This window comes from Equus asinus, chromosome 6, assembly GCF_041296235.1.
Source record: "Equus asinus isolate D_3611 breed Donkey chromosome 6, EquAss-T2T_v2, whole genome shotgun sequence".
In the NCBI taxonomy this organism is placed as follows: domain Eukaryota; kingdom Metazoa; phylum Chordata; class Mammalia; order Perissodactyla; family Equidae; genus Equus; species Equus asinus.
In genome coordinates this window covers 16056537-16083419 of record NC_091795.1, presented here as the reverse complement: position 1 = coordinate 16083419, position 26883 = coordinate 16056537, and the positions used below count along the sequence as shown (strand labels likewise).

The 26883-nt window shown below is 39.6% G+C and overlaps 1 protein-coding gene across 1 annotated transcript in view; it reads left to right on the top strand.

The window, feature by feature from the left end:
- VWA3B (von Willebrand factor A domain containing 3B) overlaps positions 1 to 26883 on the top strand; it is a 190129-nt gene that overhangs the window by 69689 nt on the left and 93557 nt on the right. Inside the window, exons 9-12 of the mRNA XM_070512783.1 lie at positions 910 to 1112; positions 7811 to 7965; positions 13013 to 13151; positions 14227 to 14358. Coding sequence (XP_070368884.1) covers positions 910 to 1112; positions 7811 to 7965; positions 13013 to 13151; positions 14227 to 14358 — 629 coding nt within the window. The remainder of the gene's footprint in view (positions 1 to 909; positions 1113 to 7810; positions 7966 to 13012; positions 13152 to 14226; positions 14359 to 26883) is intronic.

Below are 26883 nucleotides of genomic sequence, written 5' to 3'. Positions count from 1 at the left end.
CCAGATACCCCAGTCTCCCTTAGGTGGCAGTAGGGGTTTTGAGCCACCTAGATAAAGACTTTCCTGCTTGTATGATAAGCTGGCTTATATGGTGTTCTGCACAGGTAACATAACACCTCCTCCCACTCAAAAAGTACAGATAACCTTTGGAAAACACTAAGGCAATGTGCCTAAAGCTGGGGATATTTGGGCAATTGGCCTCCTGGGTTATACTTTAACCTGTGACCTGAGTTGTCATTGATATAGCTCCAAGTGCCTGGGCTGACATATGAGGTTTCTGAGCCTGCAGAGTTGAGGGCCGGGCTCTGAATCAGGATAAATTCACCAAGTTAACAGGGGAGCTCCTGGGAGGCAGCCTGCCAGCCTTCTCGGGTTGACTGACTTCCACCTCAATGCAGGCTACATGCCCCTACGTCTCTTCCCACCTCGTTACAAAGCACTTTGACATGACTTTTCTCATTGAATCACTTCAACACACTTAGGAAGGCCAAGCAGGTGTTATCTTCCATGTGTAGGTGAAGAATTCTGCTGAAGCTCAGAGAGGTTAAGTGGAGTAACTCACCCAAGTTTGAACAACTTGCCCAAGCTAGTAAGTGGTGGAGTCAGAACTTGAACCCAGAGGTTCTGACCCCAAATTAATGGTCTCCTGACGCACAGCTTTGGTCTGTTGGCCATCCCCACCTCTGCATAGGCCAGTCAACTCAGGTAGAGGAGGAAGTGAGATGAAGTGTGGCATTTGCTGCCTTCCCGTCTTGTGAACTAATTCTTTGCCAGTCCTGCTTTGGAAAGCATGCTTCCTGAAATGATTGTGATCTAACAAAGAACGTGTTCCAGCTTGGTAAATATTAAGTTGAGGGTGAAATATGAATGGATTGTGTAATATGAATGGCTGATGAACTGTGATTCCAGAAACAGAATCAGGAGCAACCTCTGTTGAGAACGAGTCAAATCCAGAAGTCACTTGGGACTCTAAGAAGTGGCTCCAGAAACATGGCTTGAAAGCCCAGAGGCTGTCATTTTATGATGTCCTTGCTGACTGCGCCTTCCGCCACGCTGACGGAGTTGTTGATATAAAAGCCAAACCGGAGAACGAGTCCGTGCAGACTAGTGCGGTAAGTGAAGTGAACCCTTGCGCAGGGCTCTGGCCTTCCTTTGGTGCCTTGGGGGGTAAGGCTTCCCTCAGACCAGAGCCCAGGGCAGGCCCAGGTGTGAAAGGCAGCATGCAGGGAAACCATCTTTGGTTTCCATGAAGAAGGATGCCCCTCTGCTTCCCACCTTACACTTCTCTGAGTGGTACTTTTGGGCGTGGAGATCAAGTCTGGGAATGGTTTCTGGATATAAGCAAATTAAACAATAATTATACATAAGCCAGGAGCTGGGCTTGTAGAAATTCAAGGCATTATGAGTCTCAGAATTATTCAACATTATGTCAAAAGAGAAGCCCTTTGTTCCCTCATATTGAATAGAAGAGAAATTTCTGGTGACTATGCCTGAAGCAGGCATTTCTGTGGTCCTCTTGCATTGTCGTGATCTTAAAGATACGTTATTCTGGTGACTACCAGCCAGCATTTAGTGGATTCCCAGTAAACATAAAATCAGATTCTCTAAGGGGGTGTAGCACTGGAAGGGTGCACATTGAAAACTTTTGAAACCTGTAGTTCCGTTGTGTCAATGGATCTGAAAGGAGTACAGCTTCTCAAAGCGCCCAACTCTGGCTCATGATGGAAGAGTAATGAGCTATGGCAGGGGCTCCTGAGCTTTAGCATGCGTGAGTCAGTGAGTCTGAGGTGGGGCCCAAGAATTTGCACTTATAACGATCTCCAGATGATGCAGAAGCTGCTGGTCCAGAGGCCACACTGAGAAAAACACCGAGGTGCAGAACAGGCCCCGGAAGACCGTCAAAAGTTTAGAATTATGGAAAGACTAAAAAGTGTCACAATGTGAAACAGAAAGTAGGGATAAAATGAATATTCTGATTTTGTAAAACTGAAGGGAAGCTCTTTCAGAAGATAGTAAAGGCCCAGATACACAGTGAGAAGCGAAGGCTACAATGCAAGCAACAGAGCAGATGTGCCGGGAATGGCCCAACAAAGCCTGCTAGGAGAGGCGATGTCATTCACCGTCACTTTACGTACTGGCTAAGGCTCTGGTTCAATGTCAGGATCATCACTGAGACGTCTGTCACTCCTACAGAGGGGAAAGCCCAGTCTCTTTGACGCCTCCTCTCGGGCCATCTGGCCACTGGGCTCCACACGTCCCCCAGGAAGGGTCTTTCCTTTGGGGCTACATTAGCCATGCGATGTTGTGTTTTTGCCCTCTTACTCTTGGGTGTTTACAATGAACTGCAAGGAGGAAAATATAAAAATTGAATTAGAAACAGAATTGACGCAAGACTTGTTTCCTGGCTTATGTACTGGGATGTGGAGTAATTGCTGAGTGCAGAGAAATCGCATTTGTGGGCTCCTCCCCCGGCACAGTTTTCTGATTTTGTAGGCATTATTCAGTAATGTTATTAGTTCAGGAAATCATACGTAACTAAGTTTTCATTCTTCAAATATATGAAGCCCTGGACATTTACAAATATTAATCCCTGTTCACTTGAACATAGTTCACTGCAAGCTCCTGTCCGCGTGGAGTGCGCAGGTCTATTTTTGACGCTGATTTTCTCCTTGTTCTTTCTTGACAATTTTAAATGAAATTTTACAGGGACGGTTTGAAAAATTTGGCTTGTAAATGGAGACTTTTACTTCAAATTTCTTGTGCTAACAAGTAATAACATAGTAAAAGTTGAGAAGTATACAGTACAGCTATCCTCTCTCACAAATGTTGATGAAAAAGGGACAATTTTATTTTTAGTATTTGGGGCTACATATCCGAAACTGGATTCACACCTGAAATTGTGATGTGTGTAAGGTAGGGAGACACTGAGGCTATGAAATAAGTTGATTATTTGGGGTTCCCCCAGACTCCCACTGGCAGGACCCCCTAAACTTAACCGTAAAAACCAGTTTGTAGGTACAGATCCAGGGAACTCGTTTGTACTGAGAGATAAGTGAACGACAAGGCCTTGCTATGTAGCATTTCTAAGATGCATGAGCCTGTGGAGGAGGAGACACAAATGCATTTCAAATTAGGTAATTTCGGGCAAAGCCTAGTAACTTGATATTTTGGGGCGCCCCTGAAATCACATGGCATTCATGGTTGCTTATGCTGCTCATGCACAAGCCAGCCATTGGTGTTCAGCAACCCACTCTAGTCCCACCACTTATTCCTCTGACAGATATTTATTGAGTCTTCACTGTGTACAGGCAGTGTGGTGCAGTGGGAAGTGCACTGGCTTTGGAGCGAGAAGGCCTGGGTGTAAATGCTACTTCCACCAGTTACTAATTATGAGATGTTGAGCAAATAATTTAACCTCTTTGAGTCTCACTCTCCATTTCTGTAAAATGGGTGGTGTAAAGTCCAAATTATAAAACGCATGTCTGAGCACACTTAGGAGATGCCCAATAGATGTTACTTGCTTTCTTTACTTTATGACAAACATTATCTAAGTCAGAAATGAGCATTTATGGAATGCCTATATGCTTTACATACACAGTGAATATTTATGCTCTCATTTTGCACATGAGAAAATGAAGTCATAGGGCCTCTGAGAGGTTAGGCAGCTCACCTGCCATCTCATGGTGAGTGGAGGAAGGATTGGGACTCAGACCTGCTGGGCTCTCACACTGTGCTTTTCCCATCCTGACACTCTGCTGCCTGACACCTGTATTTGTGTAACTTACCCTCTGGTGTGTCTCTATTTGGGAGTGCGTAAGGCACAGATGGGAAACGCCATATGATGGGATTGAGAGTAGGGAGGACTCTCTTGTGTGACATCACCAGGAGTGTGGCAAGGATCAGAGAGAGGACGCTTTCTCCTTCCTTCATTGCACTGCAGTGGAGATGTGGTTCCCCTCTGCCTGCTTTGGAGGACTGATCTCCTCATGCCCTCCAAGCCTCCAAGCAGATCAGTCACCACTGGACCTCTGAATTCTCATCCCTGTGTGGCTCTGACATTCCTTGTCTGAGCATCCTCCATTCTTCCCTGACTCCTAAAATCCCTCCACCATGACCTCTGGAAATAGAAGTCATCAACAAACCCCCTATAGCCTCCAGTGCTCTGAAATATTCCCGTCGCCTGCGTTTCTGGATTCTCTCTCTTGAAGACCCTTGTTTCTGCCACGTTGTCCTGTGGGCCAGGAGGCAGGTGGTGTCCCCCTAGCTCCTCTTTGCTGCTCCTTGATCATTCTCCCTCCCTCTTCGTATGTCATCAGAATGTACCACCTGCTACACCTCCTGTAGGTGTCACCTACTGAGCCTTAGGTCATCTCCACCAATCTTTGAAGATTATAGCTTCTGGCTTGTTCTCACTGGCTCCAAATGTTTTAATTCTTAGTGATGTCAATCCCATGTGGATGACCCTTCCCATACCCTAACCTTTCATTCCTCTGACTTCCTCTCCTTTAATGACTTCCTCCTCTACTCCATCTCTATCACTTCTGCCATAGGCATACTCTTTTTTTATTTGTTTGTTTATGCTTTTTTAGTGATGAAGATTGGCCAAGAGCTAGCATCTGTTGCCAATATCCTGGGTTTTTTTCTCCCCAAAGCCCAATTGCATAGTTGTATATTCTAGTTTTAGGTCCTTCTAGTTCTTCTATGTGGGACGCCGCCTCAGCATGGCTTGATGAGTGGTGCTAGGTCCGCGCCCAGAATCTGAACTGGCAAAACTCTAGGCCATCAACACGGAGCATGCAAACTTAACCACTACACCACTGGGCCTGCCTCATAGGTATACTCTTGATCTTTTCATTACAAATAACTGTGTAATCATAACCCACATAATCAGTTCCAGAGGTCCCACTCTGACCACTTTTTTTTAGGTCATTTCCTCTACTGCCTTAATTCCACCGATCTTTCAACCCCATTGGGATATACGATTTGTTGTTTCCACCACCTTTTCTCGGTCTTCTCTATCCCTTTGTCCCTCTCATACATCCTCAACTACTTTCCCCCTCTCTTAGACTATTGCACTCATCTGGCAAAACCTCAATGCTGGGTAAATCCAACTTTCTGCCTTTTCTGCCTTGCAACTGTGTGTTTGATCACAGTAGAGAAGAAAAACACACAGCCACGATGCCTGTTTTCGCTTTAAATTTATAACCTGTATCAGGTGGATGTTTTGTGTTGCCCAGCAATCCTACTGTGCTTTTCTGATCTACTCAGACTCTCATTCTCCAAGGTGTCTACCTTGTCCTTTGTCCTCAAACTTCAAATACCTTCTCCTCCATGCTCACTCTCCTCAGGTGGCTTTGCTTCCCAGTTCGTTGCACAGTGAAGTGAACGTCCATGAACATCTGCTTGCACATATACAAATCCCCCAGCATCTGCGCCTGTGTGTCCCTTATTTCTTCTAGGATGGCCACATTGTTCTCGCTTATGTCTGAAGGCAGCCCCTCTGTGTGTGCACGGATCTCTATCTCCTCATTCACTCATTTCTCCTCCTTTCTGTTCTATACATCAATATTGCCCTCATTTCTAGATCTTTCCCATCAGCATACAAACATGGTGTTATTATTTCTCCCATCTTAGAAATACTGTATTTTGACCCCCGTATTCACATCTGGCTCTTCCTCATTTGCCTCATTCCTCTGCTCGTCCTTAGAATTCAACTCCTCAAGAGTTTTATTCACTCCCTTTCTCCCCCTTCACAGTTCTCTCATGCTCTCTTGAATGCACTCCAACCAGGCAAAGGCCCTCTCTCCATCAAAACTCACTCTTTCCGGTGATGCCTGAATTGTTAAATCTGGGTCAATTCTCAGTCTCTTTCTTACTTGACTTATTATTGACATTTTATATAGATGGTTACTTCCTTGAAATTCTTTTGCTTACAGAAAATGCTCTGTCTTGTTTTTTCTCCTACCTCACTGCTGTTCTTTCTCAGTCTTCTTTGTTACTCCTTCCCATGTCCCCAACCTCTAAATGCAGAAGGGCCTCAAGGCACAGTCCTCGGATGTCTTCTCTATCTGCGCCCATTCTCTAGGTGATCTCGTCCAGTCCCTTGGCTTGTGATACTGTGGGCACACTGGAGACTTCCAAATTTAAATCCTTTGCTGATGCCCACCTGAAAAGTTGCCACGTTACTAGACTGTCTAATAGGGGTCTTGAACCTAACATATTAGTCACTAAATCCAGATTTTCTTCTTCAAGATTGCCCTCCCGTAGTCATCCTATCAATTTATTGCAATTCCATCTTTTTTAGTTCCCTGGGCTGAAAACTTTAGAGTCATTCCTGGTTCCTCTCTTTTCTCTCATACCTACATCTGACCTCTCCTTAAATCCTGTCAGTTCCAACTGCATAATATATCTATAATTCAGAATCTGACCACTTCTTACCATTTCTGCCAGTACCCTTTGTTCATGCCTAACTGACCTCTTGACTCCCTGCTTCTTCCTTTGATCATCTATAGTCTATTCTCAACAGAGTAACCAGAGTCATCTTTTAAAATGATATAGTTTTCGAAATCAAACTTTAAAACTGTAAATAAAACTTAAAACTATAAATTGTGTCACTTCTCATGTGAAGGCCCTTGCATGGTTCCTTTTTCACTTGGAGGAAAAGCCAGAGTCATTTCTATCGGCCAGCACGCTTTACAGAATCTGCTTCCTGGCCCTCCTCTTCATGTTCTGCAGTTCCTCTCCCTCTTTTCCTTGGTTACTGTATTTCAGCTACACCGGCCTTTCTAAAATTCTACAAACATGCTAGTCAAACTCTTGCCCCAAGGCTCTTGCACTTGCTGTGTCCTCTGCGTCCTCAAACATCCCTCAGGCCTCCATATGGCCACACTCTTTGTTCCTGCATGTCTTTGCTGATATTTCACCTTCTCTTTGAGGCTTTGCCTGTTTGGTTTTAACTTGTCCCCGTCCTGACCCCTCTCTCAGCACTCTTTATTCTCCTTCCTTGCTTTACTTTTCTGCATAGCATTTGTCATGATCTGACCTGCTGTATAATTATTTGTTTATTACCTGGCTCTTCCCCTGTACTGTGAGCCCCGTGGAGGTGGGAATTTTGGTTTTGTTTATGGATTGTATTCCTGATGCCTAAGAGAGTGCTTGGCATAGAGTAGTGCTTGATAAATTTGTAAAATGGTTGGATGAGTAATAGACAGTGACAGACCTTATGAAAGCTCTTTGTGGGAAGCCCTTGTCCTTGGGCCAGTTCTGTACGTCCCAGTAGGGGGCACTAGATGTGGAATGGGGTTCTTGGCTGCTTCACTGGGGCTACTCCACTGCAGTAACAATGGAAAGATGTTTTGTGTGAGTCTCAGGTCCCACCTCCCCTAGATATTCTCCCTGACTCTCTAGTCCACTGTGAGCTCTTTCTTCTCTGCCAGAACTTGCCCAGTTGTTACTATCTCAACTCAGCACCGGGTAGTGGGTGTCCAGGTCTCTGCATTGCTAACTTCCTATGTTTGTATGTGTGTGTGTCTGTGTCTGAGTGTGAGTACAATGTCTGCCTGCTGGAAACATTGCTTCTCTGGGGCACAGATGGGATTGCACGTCTTCCTGACATCGTTCGTGACATTTAGCACAGCGTTTCATTTGGAGCAGGCCCAGTACATGTTTGGTTGAACCAGCAGTTGAGTGATTTTATGGTGAGAATGAGTGCTAAGAGCTGTATAAATAAGGCAGAGATGGAGGTGCCATCTGGAGACTTTTGTTCCTTGAATGGTTTCTGAGTGGCTTCTGTCCTTTGTCCTTTCCTTAGGAGACCAACAAGAAGACAATCCATGCAAAATACTGCAGCAGGTTTGTCCATGCTCCCTGGAAGGACGGGAGTTTGGTCCACGTCTGCATTACCAAGGAGAAGTGCACATGGTACAGTGAGAGAGTTCATGCAGTCCTGGCCTGCATCCAGAGGAGGTTGGTGTATTTACAGGAGGGTATGCGTGGTCTAGTCTCTTGAAATTCAAATCTACTTGATCTCTTGGTCAAGCTCAACCAGGAAATGGTCAATAAACATTGTTAAGTCAAGGCTGCCACCTGTTGGTTTGCTGGTGGCCTTATTTACAAAGGAGGATGTTTAGATTTGGATTGCAAGCTGCCTTGATGCCAGCGCAGACTCTTAAAAACAGCAAACAAAGACGTAGTTATCATGTTGGTTGTACATCACTGTAGGAGGCTAAGGAATGCCATTTTTTGTGGGCCACAGGTATGTTGCACACTGTATTACACCTGTCCTCTGTACTCTTGAATATTACATTTCAAGGCAACTGTTACAATGTTGTAAAACATTTAAATACAATGGAATTATACACACACACACACACACACACACACACGTATATATTTATGTACGTATGTATATTTTAGAAATCAGTTAAAAATAACTTCATGTGATCCCTCTCAACCCTGCTTGTTCTTAAAACCTTGTAATGCTCACAAGACTGGTGTACTAATACTGCGACATCGATGTCAGTCCCAAGGGGCTAATCTACCTTAATGCTTTCATCTCCTGGATGCCAGGGACAGCTTTAGACGGAGAAAACCAAGTCCATTTGGCTACATGGGCTCTGAGGGCAGATAGAGCTGGATTCTAATCCCAGCTCTGCCACTTGTTTGTGACCCCAGGCAAGTTAGTTAATGTCTTTGTACTTTGGTTTCCCTGTTTATAAAATGGGAATAATAATGCCATTTATAAATGAGTTCTCTGGATTAGATTAGATGCTAAATATAATAAGTTTAGGCTGGTACCCAGCCTGCAGAAGCCACTTGAAAATGAGAGCTCCTCCATCTATGTTTTCTTTTCTAAAACCGCAAACTCCAGACGCTTGTCTCCTCCCATATTAACTCTCCAGAGCCCCCGCTTCTCAAAACCAAGCTGGTGATGGGTTACTCAGAAAAAGTAATACTTGTGTCTGGGGTCTTCTCTGCTTATAGTTTTGGGGTTGACTTTTGGGGATAGTAGTTTGTATTTCAGATGTGGGAAAAAGGATGCTGCTTAAAAGACACCCCACCTGGAAGCTGCCAGTTCTGTTTATCCGTCTCTTCTCACCAGGTTTCAGGGGTTGTTGGAGAGTTTTCTCTCCTTTTCTGTTTTCCAGAACACTTTGTGGAGAATTGGTATCATGTCTCCCTGAAATGTTTGTGGAATTCACCATTGAAGCCATCTGGACCTGGAGTTTTTCTTTGTGGGAAGGTTTCTAACTATGTATTCAATTTCTTTAAATGCACAAAGATAGAGCTGGTGTTGGTCATGTATGTCATCTTTATTTTCTAATCAGTCTGGCTATGGGTTATCCATTTTATTGATCTTTTCAAAGAACCAGCTTTGGGTCTCATTGGGTTTTTTTTCTCTGTATGCTTTTCTCCTTTCTGTGTCGTTGATTTCTACTCTTTATTATTTCCTTCTTTCTCCTTACTTTGGGTTTAAGTTTCTGAAGATGGATGCTTACATCACTGATTTGAGAACTTTCTTTCTAATATAAGCATTTAATTTTATAAATTTTCCTCTGAGTGCTGCTTCAGCTGCCTATCACAAATTTTGATATGTTGTATTTCATTTCATTCACTTCAAAATGTTTTCTAATTTCGTTTGTGATTTCTTCTTTGACCAGAGGAAATGTTTAGAAATGTGTTGTTTGCTTCCCAAGTATTTGTGGATTTTCCTGATAGCTTTTAATTTCACTGTGGACAGAGAAGCACTGTATGATTTCATTTCTCACAAACTTATTGAGACCTATTTTGTGGCCCCCAATATGGAGAAAAAACCACATTCTGCTTTTGTTGGGTGGAGTGTACTATAAATATCTCAGCTCAACTTGGTTGATAGTGTTGTTGAAATCTTCCATGTTATTACTGATTTTTGGTTTAGTTGTTCTGTAAATTATTGAGAGAAAAGTGTCAAAATCGCCAACAATAGTTGTGGATTTTTCTAATTCTCTTTTAAGTTCTATCCGTTTTCTCTTCATGTATTTTGAAGTTCTATTAGGTGCATGTACATTTAGGATTGTTCTGTCCTTTGATGAATCGACTCCTTTATTATTAGGAAATGTCCCTTTTTTTAAATCTCTGGTAATATTCTTTGTTCTGAAATCTACTTTTTCTGATACCAATATAACCACTCCAGCTTGCTTTTGATTATTATCTGCATGGTTTACCTTTTCTCTATCATTTTACCTTCACCTGTCTGTGTCTTACATTAAAATAGGTTTCTTGTAGACAGACATATAGGTATTATTTTTTTAAATTCAATCTGATAATCTCTGCCTTTTAATTGGAGTGTTAAGGTCATTTACATTTAATGTGATTATTGATTTGGTTGGATTTAAACCTAAGACATTGCTATTTGTTTTCTATTTGTTGCACCTGTTGTTTGTTCTACTTTTGTTCCTTTTGCTGAATATTTTTTATGATTCCATTTTCTCTCCACTATTGGCTTATAAATTCTAACTCTTTGTTTTGTTTTGTTGTGTGTGTGACTGCTCTAGTATTTACAATATACATCTTTAACTTACCACAGTCCACCTTCAAATAACATTATGTTATTTCATGAGTATCATAAAAGTCTTACAACTTCCATGCTTCCTTCTGTCTTTTCTTTTTGTTGTTGTTGTTTCTTTCTTGTTGTTTTTAATTTTTATTTTTTATTGCAGTAACATTGGATTATAACATTATATAGCTTTCAGATGTACATCATAATATATTTCGAATTCTGTGTAAATTGCATTATGTTCACTACCCAAAAACTAATTATAATCCATCACCACACGTGTGCCCAATACCCTCTTTTGCCTTCCCCTCTCCCCCTTCCCTTATGGTCCTTCTGTCTTTTCTATTGTTGTCCTACACTTAATTTCCACATATGCTTTAAACCCACAGTACATATCAATCGTCTTGTAAATAGATTTAAAATGAGAATAAACGTATTTTGTATTTATCCACATATTTGATATTTCTGTTGCTCTTTCCTCTTTTGTATAGATCCTAGGGCAGGTCTGTTGGTGATGAATTATCTCAGCTGTTTTAGTCTGAAAAACTCTTTAATTTACTTTTATTTTGGGGAGATATTTTTGCTAACTATAGAATTCTAGGTTTATCATTTTATCTTTCAGTATTTTAAAAATCTTTCTCCATGTCTTTTGCCTTGCATGATTTATGATGAGAAGTCTCCTGTCATACTTATGTTGTCTCTGGCTGCTTTTTAAGATTTTTCTCTCTGTCACTGGATTTCAGCAATTATATTATGATGTGCCTTAGTTTATGTTTGTAAATTTTGCTTCTGTTTGGTTTCTTTGAGCTTCTTGTATCTATGGGTGTACTGTTTTCATAAAAATTGAGAACATTTGGCCATATTTCTTCAAGTATTTTTTGTCTCCCCCTTTCCTCTTCTTCTTAGTCTCTAATTACACATATGTTAGACTTCTTGATACTGCTCTATGGGTTGCTTATTCTCTGTTATTTTTTCAGGCTTTTTTCTCTCTGTGTTTTATTTTTATTTTTTTCCTATTGCTATGTCTTTCTTAAAGTTCCCTGATGTTTTCTTCTGCTAGGGTCTAATTTACTGTTAATATCATGCAGTGTATTTTTCATTTTGGTTATTGCATATCTCTAGAAGTTCCCACTGGGTCTTTTTTTATATCTTGCATTTCTCTCCTCATTCTGTTCATACTTTATCTTTTTGAACATATGGATTATGTTTATAATAGCTGTGTAACATCCTTTTCTGCTAATTCTATTGTCTGTGTCATTTTTGGGTCTGTTTCTGTTGATTTATTTCTCTTCTGGTTATGGATGATATTTTCATGCTTCTTTGTGTGTCTGGTAATTTTTTATAGGATGCTAGACATTTTGAATTTTACCTTGTTGGGTGCTGGATTTTGTTGTATTTTTTTTACATGTGTTCTATGATGCAGTTGTTACTTGTAATCGCTTTGTCCCTCTGGGGCTTGCTTTTAAGTTATGTTAGCTTTGGTCCAGGGCAGCCTTTAGTCCAGGGCTAATTTGGTTCTAATACTAAGGCAATACTCTTATTGGACTCTACTTGATGCTCCATGTACTAAAGAGGCTTTCCTACTCTGGCTGGTTAGAAAATGAACTGTTTCCAGCCCTATGTTAAGCTCTGAGGGGTGGAGCTACCTACTCTTTTTTGGTGATTCATTCCCTGGCTTCAGTAGTTGCTTCACACACATGCTCTGATCATTACTTTGCCAAAATCTCCAGGGCACTCTTCTGGAGATCTCTAGAGTGCATTCTCTCTCTCTGTCTCCATCCTTCCTCACCCTCTCTCTCTCCTTTTATGCAGTAATCTCTTCTTCAGTATTTTGCCCTACAAATTCTACTTGCCTAGGCCTTGCTGAACTCTGAACTCAGTTTCAAGTATTCTTCCATCTGCCCTGCCCCCTCCTCCAGGCTTTGCCTGCAGCTGTGAACTTCATTTACATCCTATGATGGGAGCCTGAGCTTTGACCACGAAGCAGTCCTGCTCGTACAACCACCTGGCGTTTGCTTATTGTAGGGATCTGGGGTTGCTTGATACTGTCCATAAGCTTCATTGAAGCTTCAGGAATGTGCTGGCTTTACCAGCTTGACTGCAGTCAGCAGACTTAGAAGAACAAATGGTCTGAAGTCATAGCTGAGGCTTCAAACTATCAGATGACTGGAGGTAATTTACCTTTGACTTTGGAACCCAGTATTGGATTTAGCTTTCTGTCCTATTGATTTTCTAGTTTGGTTTCACTTGGATTGATGACAGATAGCAGAGGGAGGGAGTGGTGATGAGAAAGCCAGCCCAAATGTAGGATTTTCCACAGAAAACCCTAAAAGTGAGTAATCCACTTTTAAGTGTATTGTTTAAGTGTATAAACAATATAGCACAGCTCTGGCCTCTGTAGATGTATCATTAAGTTCTTAGGGAGGTGCTCATTGCTGTGAGCTCTAACCATGCATTTTTAACCTTGTTCCTGCCTAGAATTAAATGGCTACAGGAGAGGAGTCAAATGCTCTTTGGAAAATTGCATAATGATTGCGTGTACATTCTCGTTGATACATCTCACTCAATGAAGGGAAAACTGGACTTGGTGAAGGACAAGATCATCCAGTTTATACAGGTTAGATGGGGCTGTCAGGTTCATGCATTTGGGGGCCTGTGTATCATGAATGCATCTCCACCAGTCATCACCTACAGTTGTTATGAGAGGTGCGCAAGTAAGATGTGCACTCAAGATTCTGTAGGAAAGCCACTTCAGGAAAGAGCTCCCTATTGCAGGTTAGAGAATTATCAGTTCTCCTTTGCAAACAGACCCTTCCTTTGGTGGATCCTTTCTGTAACGCATGGGTTGCTAAGGGAGTTTCTGTGTCCATTGCTTCAAGTTTTCTCAATCCTGAAATCTGTGATGTGCACATACTTCCATCATTTTCCATATACCCTTCAGCTCAGCATTTTTATTTTAATTACCAATGTTCTTCAGGGATACTGTGTGCACTGGCCCCAGAATTGATGGATGGGAGGAGTGTAAGCTGATGGTTAGGAGCTTCCTGTTCTTACTCTGCCTGTGCTGCCTCTGAGTTGTGTGACCTGGAGCAGATTGCCTATGGTTCCTGACTCCTAGTTTCCACACCTATAATGGGGACCATAGTAGTGCTACTAGTTGGTGGTATTGATGTATTAACCACAGGAAATAGTTGTGGGGGATGTTGACAAATACGAAATATGGTTTTTAATTTGATAAATCTCTGCTGGAGAAATATGGGCTGATGGAAGACAAGTGAATAGACACATAACTGAATAATAGCTTTACCAAAAGACCATGACCAAAACAATGACTCCATTTTGAATTTCATTTTTTTAAGCAGATTGCAATAATGTGCATATTTGGTATACTATTAACATTAGCATTAAAGACAACATTTAATATTACATAATGTATGTAAACATATGTATGTGATGTATATAATATATATTCATACATATGTACATTTGTAAAAGTTTAGTATCCAAACTGTGTATAAGTTTTATTTAAATGCTTTTTGTACTAGAAAAGATTTTCTCTATTGAATGTAACTTTTAGCTTCTAAAACGGAAAATAGCTATCATAGTGATTAAAATTTATGAAACCATGACCTGTCCTAACCTTTTCTTACATTTGAGTGGTTTTATGGTTAAATAATAATTGTCTCTTACAGGAACAGCTGAAATATAAAAGGAAATTCAATTTTGTGCAGTTTGATGCTCAAGCAATTGCTTGGAGGGAAAAACTTGTTGAAATTGATGAAGATAATTTGAAAAGGGCTCAGTCCTGGGTTAGAGACATTAAGGTAAGGCTACGTCTGGGAGAAGAAGCCTGGCATGATCACCTGTTGGGTTTATTCATAGGATAGAAATGCTTGAGAAAGTTCTTTGAGCCCCAAGGATGGCAGTGGCTTCACGTAGACACTAATTTTGTTTACAAAGGTCACATTAATCCAATCTTGTTAGTCAATATCTTAATATTTAGCTAAGCTTCTCTTCACAGCATTTCATTTCCAGATCTGCCCTTGGCTCGTGTCTCAACCCCTTTATGAAAACAAATTTCAAAATGCAATTTTTTTTGTACTCAAACAGATTTGTTCCCTCTGAAACTTCATTATTGTTTTAAGTGATATATTGTAGCCATTTTTAACAGTGGACTTTGTTCAAAAGTAATGAACTTGTGGAAACATACAGTCCAACATGAGTGGTCAAGACGGAGAGCGGGGAGAGAGGAGAGCAGGATGCAGCAGGAGGTGCAATAATTTCTTCAGGCCTGCACTTTACTTGGAGAACTTTAAAGCTATTGTTTTTGGCATTTACACAGACTACTGGGGAGAGTTTTCCTTTCCTTAAATTTTCTCTTGTCTTGAACTTATCTTAATTTTAAAAGGATTTTTTTTCCCCAAGAACCATATAGCATTCCAGATATTTGAGATACACTAAAATTGTGACTAAGGGCTCTTTTTAAAAGTCAAACATAGATCATAAATATCTTTAAAATAGTTCAGTGCCTGAGTTTAGAGTCAAGATTTGACGGGAAGCCACAAATGGACATTCGTGGGGCTCCCTGATTATTAACAAAGCAGGGCCTGTGCCATCATTGGGATGTGCTGGAGTTCCCTTGGGATTTGCTTTTAAAAATTGGGAAGAGGAGGACATATGTTCTATAAGAAATAATAATGCCTGTAAAATTTTGTCCTAACTGGCCACTTTAGCCTGGGAAAGCGTATTAAATTCATACCCAACTTGGTAAATTTCCAGGATTAACCAAGGAAATTACTTGGGACATACCTTCTCTCCTTTTACAGAGCATCTATAATAGGAAATATCTTGTTAATTCAGAGTCCACTAATTTAGGGTTTGTGATAACGAGATATCACATATGTAATCTCATTGGATAAAAACATTAATGGGTTCTGCTTTATATAAGAATCACTAATGAATAGAACCAGCCATCTAAATGGCTAAAAAATATAACTCAGATCATTCTTTGTATAGTATGATTCTCCTCTCTTCAAAAGTCTTAATTGAAGCTCCCTTACTTGCTTGTTGAAGGTGCAAAATTCATTTTCAAGTCCAGATTCCTCTATAGTTCTTTTGGTGGGCTTGGTCCAGGAATCAACCCAGTACCTTCAGCACACCTCTCAGGCTCTGAGCCACCATGTGCTGGTGTCACAGAGCAGGAGTTCCCCAAACAGGCATCGCCAGTCCTAAGGTCAGAGAAGCACAGCTTGAGGCAGTGCCTGCCCAGGAGGGTAGTGGGAGGTGGGGTCTGGCCCAAGGCTGCTGTGGGTGCAGGTGTGAAACAGGCACCAACTCCTGGCCAGCGTTCCCATGGCGCTCAGTGTGGCTTTCTCCCAGCTTTTCCGCATACCCTGAACAGTGGGCTTGTCAACAAAGGACTGTTGAGATAGGGCTCAGAGGGAGGTTGTTCTTCTGTTTACATTTCTGCTGCCCAAATGCTGCAGGAGTTGTTTTTTTTAACTTTTTAACTTGAAATCGTTTTAGATTTACATAAGAGTTGGAGAAATAGTACAGAGAATTCCCATATACCCCTCACCCAGCTTCCCCTTGTGTTAAGATCTGACACAACCATAGTACAAATATCAAAACTAAGAAAAGCACATTGATATTATTGGCTATATTACAGACCTCATTCAGAGTTCATTAGTTTTTCCACTAAAGTCCCTGTTACGTTCCAAGGTTCAACCAAGATTCAGTCCACCTTGCACTTAGTTGCAGGGTCTCCTTAGTCTCCTCTGATCTGTGACAGCTCTCGGTCTTTCCTTGTCTTTCTTGACCTTGATACTTTTGAAGAGTACTGATCAGATGTTTTGTAGAATGTCCTTCAATTTGGTTTTGTCTGATGGTTTCTCATGACTGGATTTGGGTTATGGATTTTGGGAAGAATACCTCAGAGGTGGTGTGTCCTTCTTAGTGCATCGTATCATATCAAGTACATATCAGGTACACAATGTTGATCTGCCTTAATACTGGTGATGTTAACTGATCACTTGCTTAAGGTAGCATCTGCCAAGTTTGTTGTGTATAGTTATGCATCACTTACTTAATCATGGGGATATGTTCTGAGAAGTGTGTCATTAGGCAATTTCATCATTGTGTGAACCTCATAGAGTATACTTACACAAACCTAGATAGTGTAGCCTCCTACACATCTAGGCTATATGTACTAATCTTATGGGACCACTATCATATATGTGGTCCATTGTTGACTGAAACATAGTTATGTGGCACATGACTGGATAGTTCTGCGGATTTTGACAAATGCGTAGTCATGTGTGTAAACCACAGTATCAAAGAGAGTAGTTACATCACCCTTAAAATATCCTCAAGAGTCCCTTTGTAGGTAACTCCTCCCCTCCCTTGGCATCCACTGCTCTCTCTTTCTGTCCCTATAGTTTTTTATCATTTCTAGAATGTCATATAAATGGAATCATATCATAGGTAGCCTTTTGGTTCTAGCTTCTTTCATTTATCAAAATATATTCAAATTCATCCAAGTTATTTCATGAATCAAGAGTTTGTTCCTTTTTATTGATGCTCAGTATTCCATTCTATGGATGTAAAACTGTTTACCCATTCCCTGTTGAAGAACATCTGTGTCATTTCCCATTTGGGGCATTTATGAATAAAACTATGAACATTTGCAAACAGCTTTTTGTGTGAATATATGTCAAGAACTTTGAAGGATCTGAGATTTTACCTTACTTGCAAACTAACATGAATGTTAGCAGAAGACCCAAAACTCCTGGGTCAGAAACAAAGGACTTAGTATTCACAGCAATAGCTGTAGCCAGAGTATCCGCATCTTCTGGTACCAGTTCTTTGAACTCCAATTCCCACAGGGTGATGTGAAGAGGGACAGGTGACACTTGCAGACAAGGTAGGTTGTGCTAAAGGAAAGGGATCCTGAACACAGAGGAACTGAATTTTCTATAATGGACTGTAGACATGCTTGTCCTTTGTTCTAGAATTAGATATTGTCTTTATAGTGGATAATAAGCATACCTGCCTTTTTCTTTGAAGGAAGACATTATCTCTATCTTCTAAGGCTGTTTGCTATATAAACATCCTTGATAAGATAGACCAGAGGTTCTTGAGATAGGAATATAGAATATTGATTTGAGGCATTTCCTCTTTTCTAATGTAGGATTTTAATACCATAAATTCCTTCTCAGCACTGCATTAGCTTCATTTCACATATTTTCATGTTGTGTTTAATTTTCATTCAATTCTATGTAATTTTTTATTTTCTTTGTGATTTCTTTTTTGAACCATGAGTTATTTAAAGCCCATTCTTTAACTTCCAAGTGCTTGGAGATTTTCATGTTATCTTTCTGTTATCAATTTCTATTTTGATTCCACTATAGTTAGAGGACATACTCTGTATGATTTCAATTCTTTTGAATTTGTTAAGGGTTGTTTTATAACTCAAGATATGGTCTATTTATACGAATTTTCAATGTTTGAAAAGAATATGTATTCTGTTGTTAGAATGTTCTCTAAATGTTAATTAGATGTGGCTAGTCAAAGGTATTATTCAGTTACTTTATATCCTTGTGGTTTATGAATGCTATCAACTGTTACAACTATTGAAGTCCCCTATCATAACTGTTGAGTTGTCCATTATTTCTTTCAGCTCTGTTAGATTTTGCTTCATGTATTTTGAAGCTCTGTTGTTTGGTGCATACCCATTTAGGGTTGTTACCTTCTTGTTGGATTGATCTTTTTATCATCATGTTCAGTCCCTTGTAATTTCCTTTGCTTTAAAATCTGCTTTATATAATATTAATATAGTTACTCATAATTTTTCAAAATTAATGTTTATGTAATGTATCTTTTCTGTCTTTTTACTTTCAACCCACCTATGTTGTTATATTTGATGTGTTCCTTTTAGACTACATAGAGTTAGGCCATATTCTTGTTCACTCTCCAATCTCTGTCATGTTATTGCCATACTTAGGCCATTTACATATAAAGTAATTATTGATATTTAAGGCTTACGCCTCCTATTTTGTTGTTTTCTGTGTTTTTCCTCTATTTCTCCTTTCTCTTATTTTTCTTGCCTTCCTATGGATTAATTGAAGAGTTTTTAGTATTCTATTCTGATTCACTTTTAATGTTTTTGAGTGCATTGCCTCATATGGTTTTCTTCATGGTTGTTCTAGGTATTTTCTTATACATATATGTAGCTTATCACAGCCCACTGATATTGATGGTTTACCACTACAAGTTAAATGTACAAACCTTCCTTCCATTTAGGTCCCGTTACTCTCACCATATACAAACTATAATTTTCTGAACTATTTCCTCTATGTTCATTATACATCATATTAGATAGTGTTGAACTTTTGCTTCAGCTGTAAAACATCATTAAAGATACTCATGAGGTTATGGATTCTTTATTATATCTACTTCTATATTTACCCATTCCATTGTTTTTTCATTTCTGAAGGTCAAAGCCTTCTTTCTATTTGGAGAGCTTTCATTAGCCATTCTTTAAGGATAAGTCTTCCAGCAATAAAGTCTCATTGTTTTCCATCTCCTTCAACCCTGGCGGAAATTTTCACCAGATGTGTGATTCATGGCTTGCAGTTATTTTTTTTTCAGTATTTGAAAAATGTCATGGCACTTCTTTCTGGTTTCTATGATTTCAGATGAGAAATTGCTGTCATTTGATTGGTGTTCCTTTATAGTTAATGTATTATTTCTCTTTGGCTATTTTTAGGATTTTTCTTTGTCTTAGTTTTCAGAAGTTTTGTGTCTTTTCAGAAGTGTCTTTGTGTAGATTTCCTTGGTTTTACCCTATTTGCAGTTTGCTTAGGTTCTTGAATTGTAGTTTTCATCAAATTTGGAGAGTTTTTAGCCATTACTTCTTTAAATACTTTATCGGTCCCACACTCTTTCTCCTCTCCTTTATGGGATTCTGATGGTATGAATGTTACATCCTTTTTATTGTCCCAGAGATCTCTGAGGCTCTGTTGGTATTGGCATCAGTTGATTGCTTTTCTCATTCAAATGTAGTTTTCCTGGTTCCTTGGTATGATGAATGATTCTTTTATTGTATCCTGGATAATCTGGTTATTATGTTAGGAGACTCTCTATTCCCGTTTAAAGCTTCTCATTTAGCAGGCAGTCACCTTGTTCAGGTTTAGTATGTTCATTCCAGCATAACTTTGTGGGCTTTAGTTCCAATGACACTTTAATTTTCTAAGCCGTGCAGTCATATTCTGGTCTGCTTTGTTCTCCTCATGCTGCTGGGACTCCCACTCAGTTCCTGTTTGGTGCTGTCTGTGGGGGTGGAAGTCATGTCCCTGGGCTGCCTACTGTTTCTGGGTGACCCTCTGGGGTGCAGAAGCAGAAGCTGCACCCTTTGTCACTGAGTAGAGGGCAGGAAGACACAGGGCTTGGTGTTTACTGTTGTTGTAGGATTGGACTTCCCATCAGTGCTCCAGTTGTGGATCTGGGAGAGTCAGGGACTTTGCTCATGCTGACGGACCACACCACCCACTGGTGAGCTGGTTGTAGCATGGTGCTAGAATAGCTGCACTGATGCCACTGCTGCCAGTGAGTCAGACCACCTGCCAGTGCCCAAGTTTGGAAATGCACAGGGCTTTGTTTACTGTGCTGAAGTTGCATAGAACCACCTGCCAGTACCCCAGGTGTGGAGTGGGGGCTGAGACAGCCTGAGATATTGCTACTGCTTTTACTATCAGCAGATCAGACCACTGGCACATGCCCCAGTGTTGCAGCATGGGGGCTGGACGCCTGAGTGCTTTACTGCTGCCATTGTTTCTGGTGGATCAGATTTCCCACCAGAGTTGGGTTGTGGAACAGGATCTAGGCAGCTGGGGTTTTGCTGTTTCTGCTGGCAGATTGGTTTGTAGAGCAAGGACTGGGACCACCATGACATCAATATCGCCACTGCCTCCAGCAAACAGGGCCTGAGTTGTGGAGTAGAGGTTGGGGATTTCCACTAGGTCTCTGTTGGACTTAACCTTTCCCAGTCCTTTTGTCAGAGCAAGTGAGTTTTTGGCTTGTTTTGTTTGTTTTGGTCCATGCCTGTTAATGGTTTCCAGTTGCAGGCCTCTTTGGTACCCAAACTGGAAGCATATGAGAGATCAAAAGAAGACCAAGGAACTCACTACAATGCCTTTCTTCAAGTCTTGAGGTCCCTAGCCAGTCCACCTTCTTCTTTCTAGCTCTTAGAATCCTTTTATGATTGTCTGTTAAATAATCTTGAGGGTATTTCATTGTATTTAGAGGGCAGAAGCAGGGAAGAGTGAGTCTATGCCATCTTGCTCCAGACCCTTCTTCAATTTTTGAGAGATGTTTTCTTTGGGAATAGAATTCTAGATTGACAGGTTTTTTTCTTTCCGTATTTAAAAGCTATTATTTTATTGTCTTCTAGCTTTCATGGTTTCTGTGGAAAAGTCTGCTATATTTTGTACCTTTGTCCATCTGTATGTGCTGTGTCTTTGTTCTCTGACTGACTTCAAAGTTTTTCTGTCCTTTGGTTTCAATAGTTTGAATATTATTTGCTTAGGTGTAGAGTTATTGTTGATGTTTATTTTATTTGTACATATATTGTTATTTTGTTCACATGTATTTCTAAGCTAAACTCATTATTTGAGATAATTATAATTCCCATGCAGTTGTAAGAAAAAGTTCAGAGAGATCCTGTATAATAATATACATAAATGCCAAGAAACACAATTGTTAGCTTGTATGGTAGTTGCGTGTTTAGGTTTTTTTTTTTTTTTTTAAAGATTTTATTTTTTCCTTTTTCTCCCCAAAGCCCCCCGGTACATAGTTGTGTATTCTTCGTTGTGGGTTCCTCTAGTTGTGGCATGTGGGATGCTGCCTCAGCGTGGTCTGACGAGCAGTGCCATGTCCGCGCCCAGGATTCGAACCGACGAAACACTGGGCCGCCTGCAGCGGAGCGCGTGAACTTAACCACTCGGCCACGGGGCCAGCCCCCTGCATGTTTAGTTTTTAAGGAAACAGCCAAACTGTTTCTAGAGACTACTGTTTTATATTCCCACCAGCAATGTATTAGTGATCCAGTTTCTCTGCCTCCTTGTTAGTATTTGGTATAGTCACTCTTTTTTATTTTAGCCATTCTGATCAGCGTGCAGTAATATCCCATTGTGATTTTAATTTTTATTTAGGTAATAACTGATGATGATGAGCATCTTTTTATGGGCTCATTTTCTGTTTGTTTGTCTTCTTCAGCCAAATATCTCTTCATATCTTTTGTCCATGTTCTAATTGAATTTTTCATTTTTTTACTGTTGAGTTTTGAATGTTCTTCTTATATTCTAGATACTAGTCCTTTGTCAGACATGTCATTTGTGAATACTTTCTGCCATTCCAGAGCTTGTCATTTCATCCTCTTAACACTCTTTTACAGAGCAAAAGTTTTCAATTTTGATTAAGTTAAATTTATCAATCTTTTCCTTTTATGACCTAGGTCCTAAAGATTTTTCTCTTATATTTTTTTCTAAAGGTTTTATATTTTTGTGTTTTATACTTAAGTTCATGATATTTTTTGAGATAATTTTTGTGTAAAATGTGACTGTTAGGCCAAGGTTCGAGGTTCTTTTTTGCCTGTGGACATCAATTCCTCTGGCTCCATTTGTTGAAAAGGCTGTCTCTCTAACATTGAATTGGTTTTTCATCTCTGTCAAAAATCAGTTGGGTATATTTCTGTGAGTCTATTTCTGGATTATCTATTCTCTTCCATTGATCTATGTATTTATCCCTCCACTAATACCACATAGGCTTGATTACTGTAGCCATGTAATAAGTCTTGAATATGAGTAGACTGACTCCACTTTATTCTTCTTTTCCGTAATGATCTTAGCTTTTCTAGTTCCATTGCATTTCCATATAAATTTTAGAATAATCATGTATATATCTGTAAATCTTGGGGTTTTTTTTGAAATGTGAATTGCATTAAACCTGGATATCAGTTTGGGGAAAGTTGATGTCTTAACTATGTTGAATCTTCCAATTCACGAACATAGTTTATTTCTCCATTTATTTAGATCTTCTTTGATTTCTTTCATCAGTATTGTATAGTTTTCAGATATAAGTCCTGCATATGTTTTGCTACATTTACACTTAAATATTTCATTTTGGGGGGTAATTGTAAATGAGTATTGTATCTTTTTTTAAACTTCATTTTTTTCTTTAAAGTATGATTTTTTTTTTTTTTTAGTGAGGAAGGTGGGCCCTGAGCTAACATCTGTTGCCAATCTTCCTCTTTTTTTTTCTCCCCAAGCCCAAGTACATAGTTGCATATCCTGGTTGTATGTCATTCTAGTTCTTCTATCTGGGATGCCACCACAGCATAGCTTGATGAGCGGTGCATAGGTCTACGCCCAGGATCTGAACTGGTGCACCCCAGACCGCCGAAGCAGAGTGTATGAACTTAACCAGTCAGCCACGGGGCTGGCCCCAAGTATTGTATTTTCAATTTTGATATCCGTGTGTTCATTGCCAGTATATACAATTAACTTTTGTATATTTGTCTTGCATTCTGCACCCTTTTGGAATTCACATATTACTTCAAGAAGGTTCTTTTTGTAGATTACTTATGATTTTGTATGTTTTTGTAGCTGCTCTTCTTCAAGTTGCAGAAGTTTCCCTCTGTTTCTATTTTTCTTGAGTTTCTGTTATTACTGGGTGTTGAATTTTGTCAAATGCACTTTGTGTATTGATTGATATGCTCATGTGTTTTTTTCTTTAGCCTGTTGATATGGTGAATTCCATGGGTTTTTTTTAATATGAACCACCCTTGCATCCCTGGAATAAACCTCACTTGGCCATTGTATATAATTCACTGTATATGTTGCTTAATTTTATTTGTTGATATTTTGTTAAAGATTTTTGTGTCCATGTTAGTGACAGATATTGGTCTATAGGTTTCTTTTTTTTGTACTGTCATTTTCTGGTTTTGGTATCAGAGTATTACTAGATTCATAACATGAAGTGGACGGTGTCCCTCTTCTTTTTTTTTCTGGCAGAGGTTGTGTAGAATTGTGGAAATTTTTAAATGGTTGGTAGAATTCTCCAATGAAACCATCTAGACTGAAGATTTCTTTGTTGGGAGTTTTAAAATTATGATTTCTACGTAAATAATAGTTATAGGGCTATTAAAGTTTTCTGTTTCATATTAGGTGAATTGTGGTAGTTTGTGTGTAAGTTGTCAAATTTATGTGTGTAGGATTGTCTGTGGAATTCCCTTATTATTCTTTTGATATCTACAGCATCTGCAGTGATATTCCCTATTTCATCCCTCATATTAACAATTTGTGTCTTCTCTCATTTTTCTCTTTGTCAGTCTTGCTAGAAATTTGGCAATTTTATTGATCTTTTAAAAGAAGCCATTCTTTATTTCATTGATTTTTCTTGATTCTTTTACTGTTTTCAATTTCATTGGTTTATTCTCTTTTTGTTATTATTTCCTTCCTTTTGCTTGCTTTGGATTTACTTTGCTCTTCTCTTACTATATTCTTGAGGTGAGAATGTTAATTATTTATTTGACTTTTCCTCTTTTCTAATGTATGCATTTAGTGCTATAAATTTTCCTTTTAGCACTGCTTTACCTGTGTCCCACAAATTTCTATATATTTTCATGGATTCCTTTGGGAGTTGCTCAGTTTGTTGAATCTATACATTTAGATCTCTTGCCAAATTTGGGAAGAGTGAGGTGTTGTGTCTTCAAGTACTTTTCCAGTCCCATGCTCTGTCTTCTCTCTTTCAGGAACTGATAACAGAAACATTAAATCTTTTGTTACAGTCCCACAAATATCTAAAGGCTCTGTGTTTTTTTCTTCAGTTGTCTTCTCTATATTCTCAAATTAGGTAATTTCTATTGTTCTATCTTCCAGCTCACGGATTTTTTTCTTCTCTCCCCTCCATTCTTCTGTTGAGCCCTACTGTGTTTTAAAATTTTAGTTATTGTGTTTTTAAGTTTTAAGATTCCATTTGGTTCTCCTTAGTATCTTTTATTTCTTTGCTCAGACTTTCTAGTTCTTTGCTGATGCTTTCTAGTTTTTGTTTGTTTCAAACTCGTTGGTGATTGCTATTTGAAACATTTTTATCATGGCTGCTCTAAAGCCTTTGTCAAATAGTTCTAACATCTCTGTCATCTCAATGTTGGTATCTATTGTCTCTTTCATTCAGGTTGAGATCGTCCTGGTTCTTGGTACGATAGATGACTTTCAATTTAATACCAGACATTTTCGTTTTGTCTTATCATGCTCTGGATATTATTCAAACCTTCTATTTAGTTGGCTCTGTCTGACACTGCTCTGTCAGGGGAAAAGAGGACCCTGTTGCAGTACCATCAGGTGGAGGCTAAAGTCCATGTTCCCCACTCAGACTCTGAAGGGGGAAGAGCACCTTGTTACTGCTGGGTGGGAGTGACACCATCGGGCATGGAGGACTTATTACAATTGGTGGGGATGAAAGTTTTGGCTTACTACTTGGCCTTCTCTGACACCCCCCTGGCAGAAGTGTTAGGGCATTTTATTTCACTTATCCTACCTGGTATTCTCTGACTTTCTTGGGTGCATAGGTTTGTGTCTGTCATTGTTTTTGGAAAATTCTCAGCCACTATTTTTTCAAGTATTTCTTCTACCCTGTTTCTCTCTTCTCCTGTGTTTCCAAGTATGCAGCTGTCAGACCATCTGATATTGTTCCACAGCTCTTTGGTGCTCTTTTCTGTTTTGATTTACTCTTATTTCCTCTTTGTATTCATCTGTGTTACTATGGGGGTTTTTTTTTTAGCATTTCCATTTGATTATTTCCTAAGGTTTCCATCTCTGCTGAAATTACCCACCTGGTCTTGAAAGTTGCTGACCTTTGCCATTAGAGGTTTTAATGTCTTAATCATAGTTCTTTTTAAATTTCTGTTAGATCGTGTCAACATCTGTCTCATATCTGAGTTTGTTTCTGATGAGTACTTTTGTCTCTTGGTAGTACATTGTTTATTTTTTCTTTTTAATATTTTGTTGTTGTTAAATCTGGACATCATGTGAGGTAGATAGAGATTGAGATAAATATTTTTTAGGCCTGGAAATGAGCATGCCTTTCTTTTTAAAATATGTGGGAGCGATAACATTAGTCTGATTAGGAGTTGGGCTGGGTTTGAGGTTGGTTTGTTATTGTTACCTTCAGTGCACATACCCTTGAAGTCTTGTAGATGTTTTGTGTTAAGGTGGTGGATGATGTGCTAGATGGTTATTTTTCAATGTCTGCTCCACCCTCAGCTTTTGGTTTTCCCTTTACGCTGGGCCTCAGAGACAGTCTGTCTCTTGCAAGTTACTTGCTAGTCAGTGTTTGCAGGAGAGTGATGGGTGGGTGGGGTTTTTTCAATTATTTTATTGAGATCACAATGGCCTGTAACATTGTGTAATTTCAGGTGTATATTATTATTTATCAGTTTCTGTATAGACTGCATTCTGCTCACCACCAGTAGTCTAATTTTTATCCATCACCATATATATGTGCCCCTTTACCCCTTTTACCCACCTCACTACCCCCTTCCTCTCTGGTAACCACTAATCTTTTCTCTTTATCCATGTGTTTGTTTATCTTCCACATATGAGTGAAATCATGTAGTATTTGTCTTTCTCTGTCTAATTTCGCTTAACATCATACCCTCAAGGTCCATCCATGTTGTTGCAAATAAGGTGATTTTGTCTTTTTTATGGCTGAGTAGTATTCCATTGTATATATATATATATATATATATATATATATATATATATACACCACATCTTCTTTATATGTTCATCAGTTGATGGGCACTTGGGTTGCTTCCATCTCTTGGCTATTGTAGATAATGCTGCAATGAACATAGGGGTGCATAAATCTCTTTGAATTATTGATTTCAAGATCTTTGGATAAATACCAGTAGTGGGATAGCTGGATCGTATGGTATTTTTATTTTTAATTTTTTGAGAAATCTCTGTCCTGTTTTCCATAGTGTCTGCACCAGTTTGCGTTCCCACCAGCAGTGTCTGAGGGTTTCCTTTTCTCTGCATCCTCTCCAACATTTGTTGTTTTTTGTCTTGGTAATTATAGCCATTCTGGCAGATGTGAGGTGATTTCTGAATAAGCCTTGGTCTTAGTCAGGCACGGTGTCCCAGAGTCTCAGGGACGTGGCCTTCTCAGTAGTTCTGAGCCCAGCACCTTTCCCTGCTCCTTCTGCAGGTGTGACGGGTTTGTTTCTCTCCTCTTCCCTTCCTCCAGCTGTCCTGGTTTTCACCCATGCCCTAAGGGTGGCCATGTTTGCT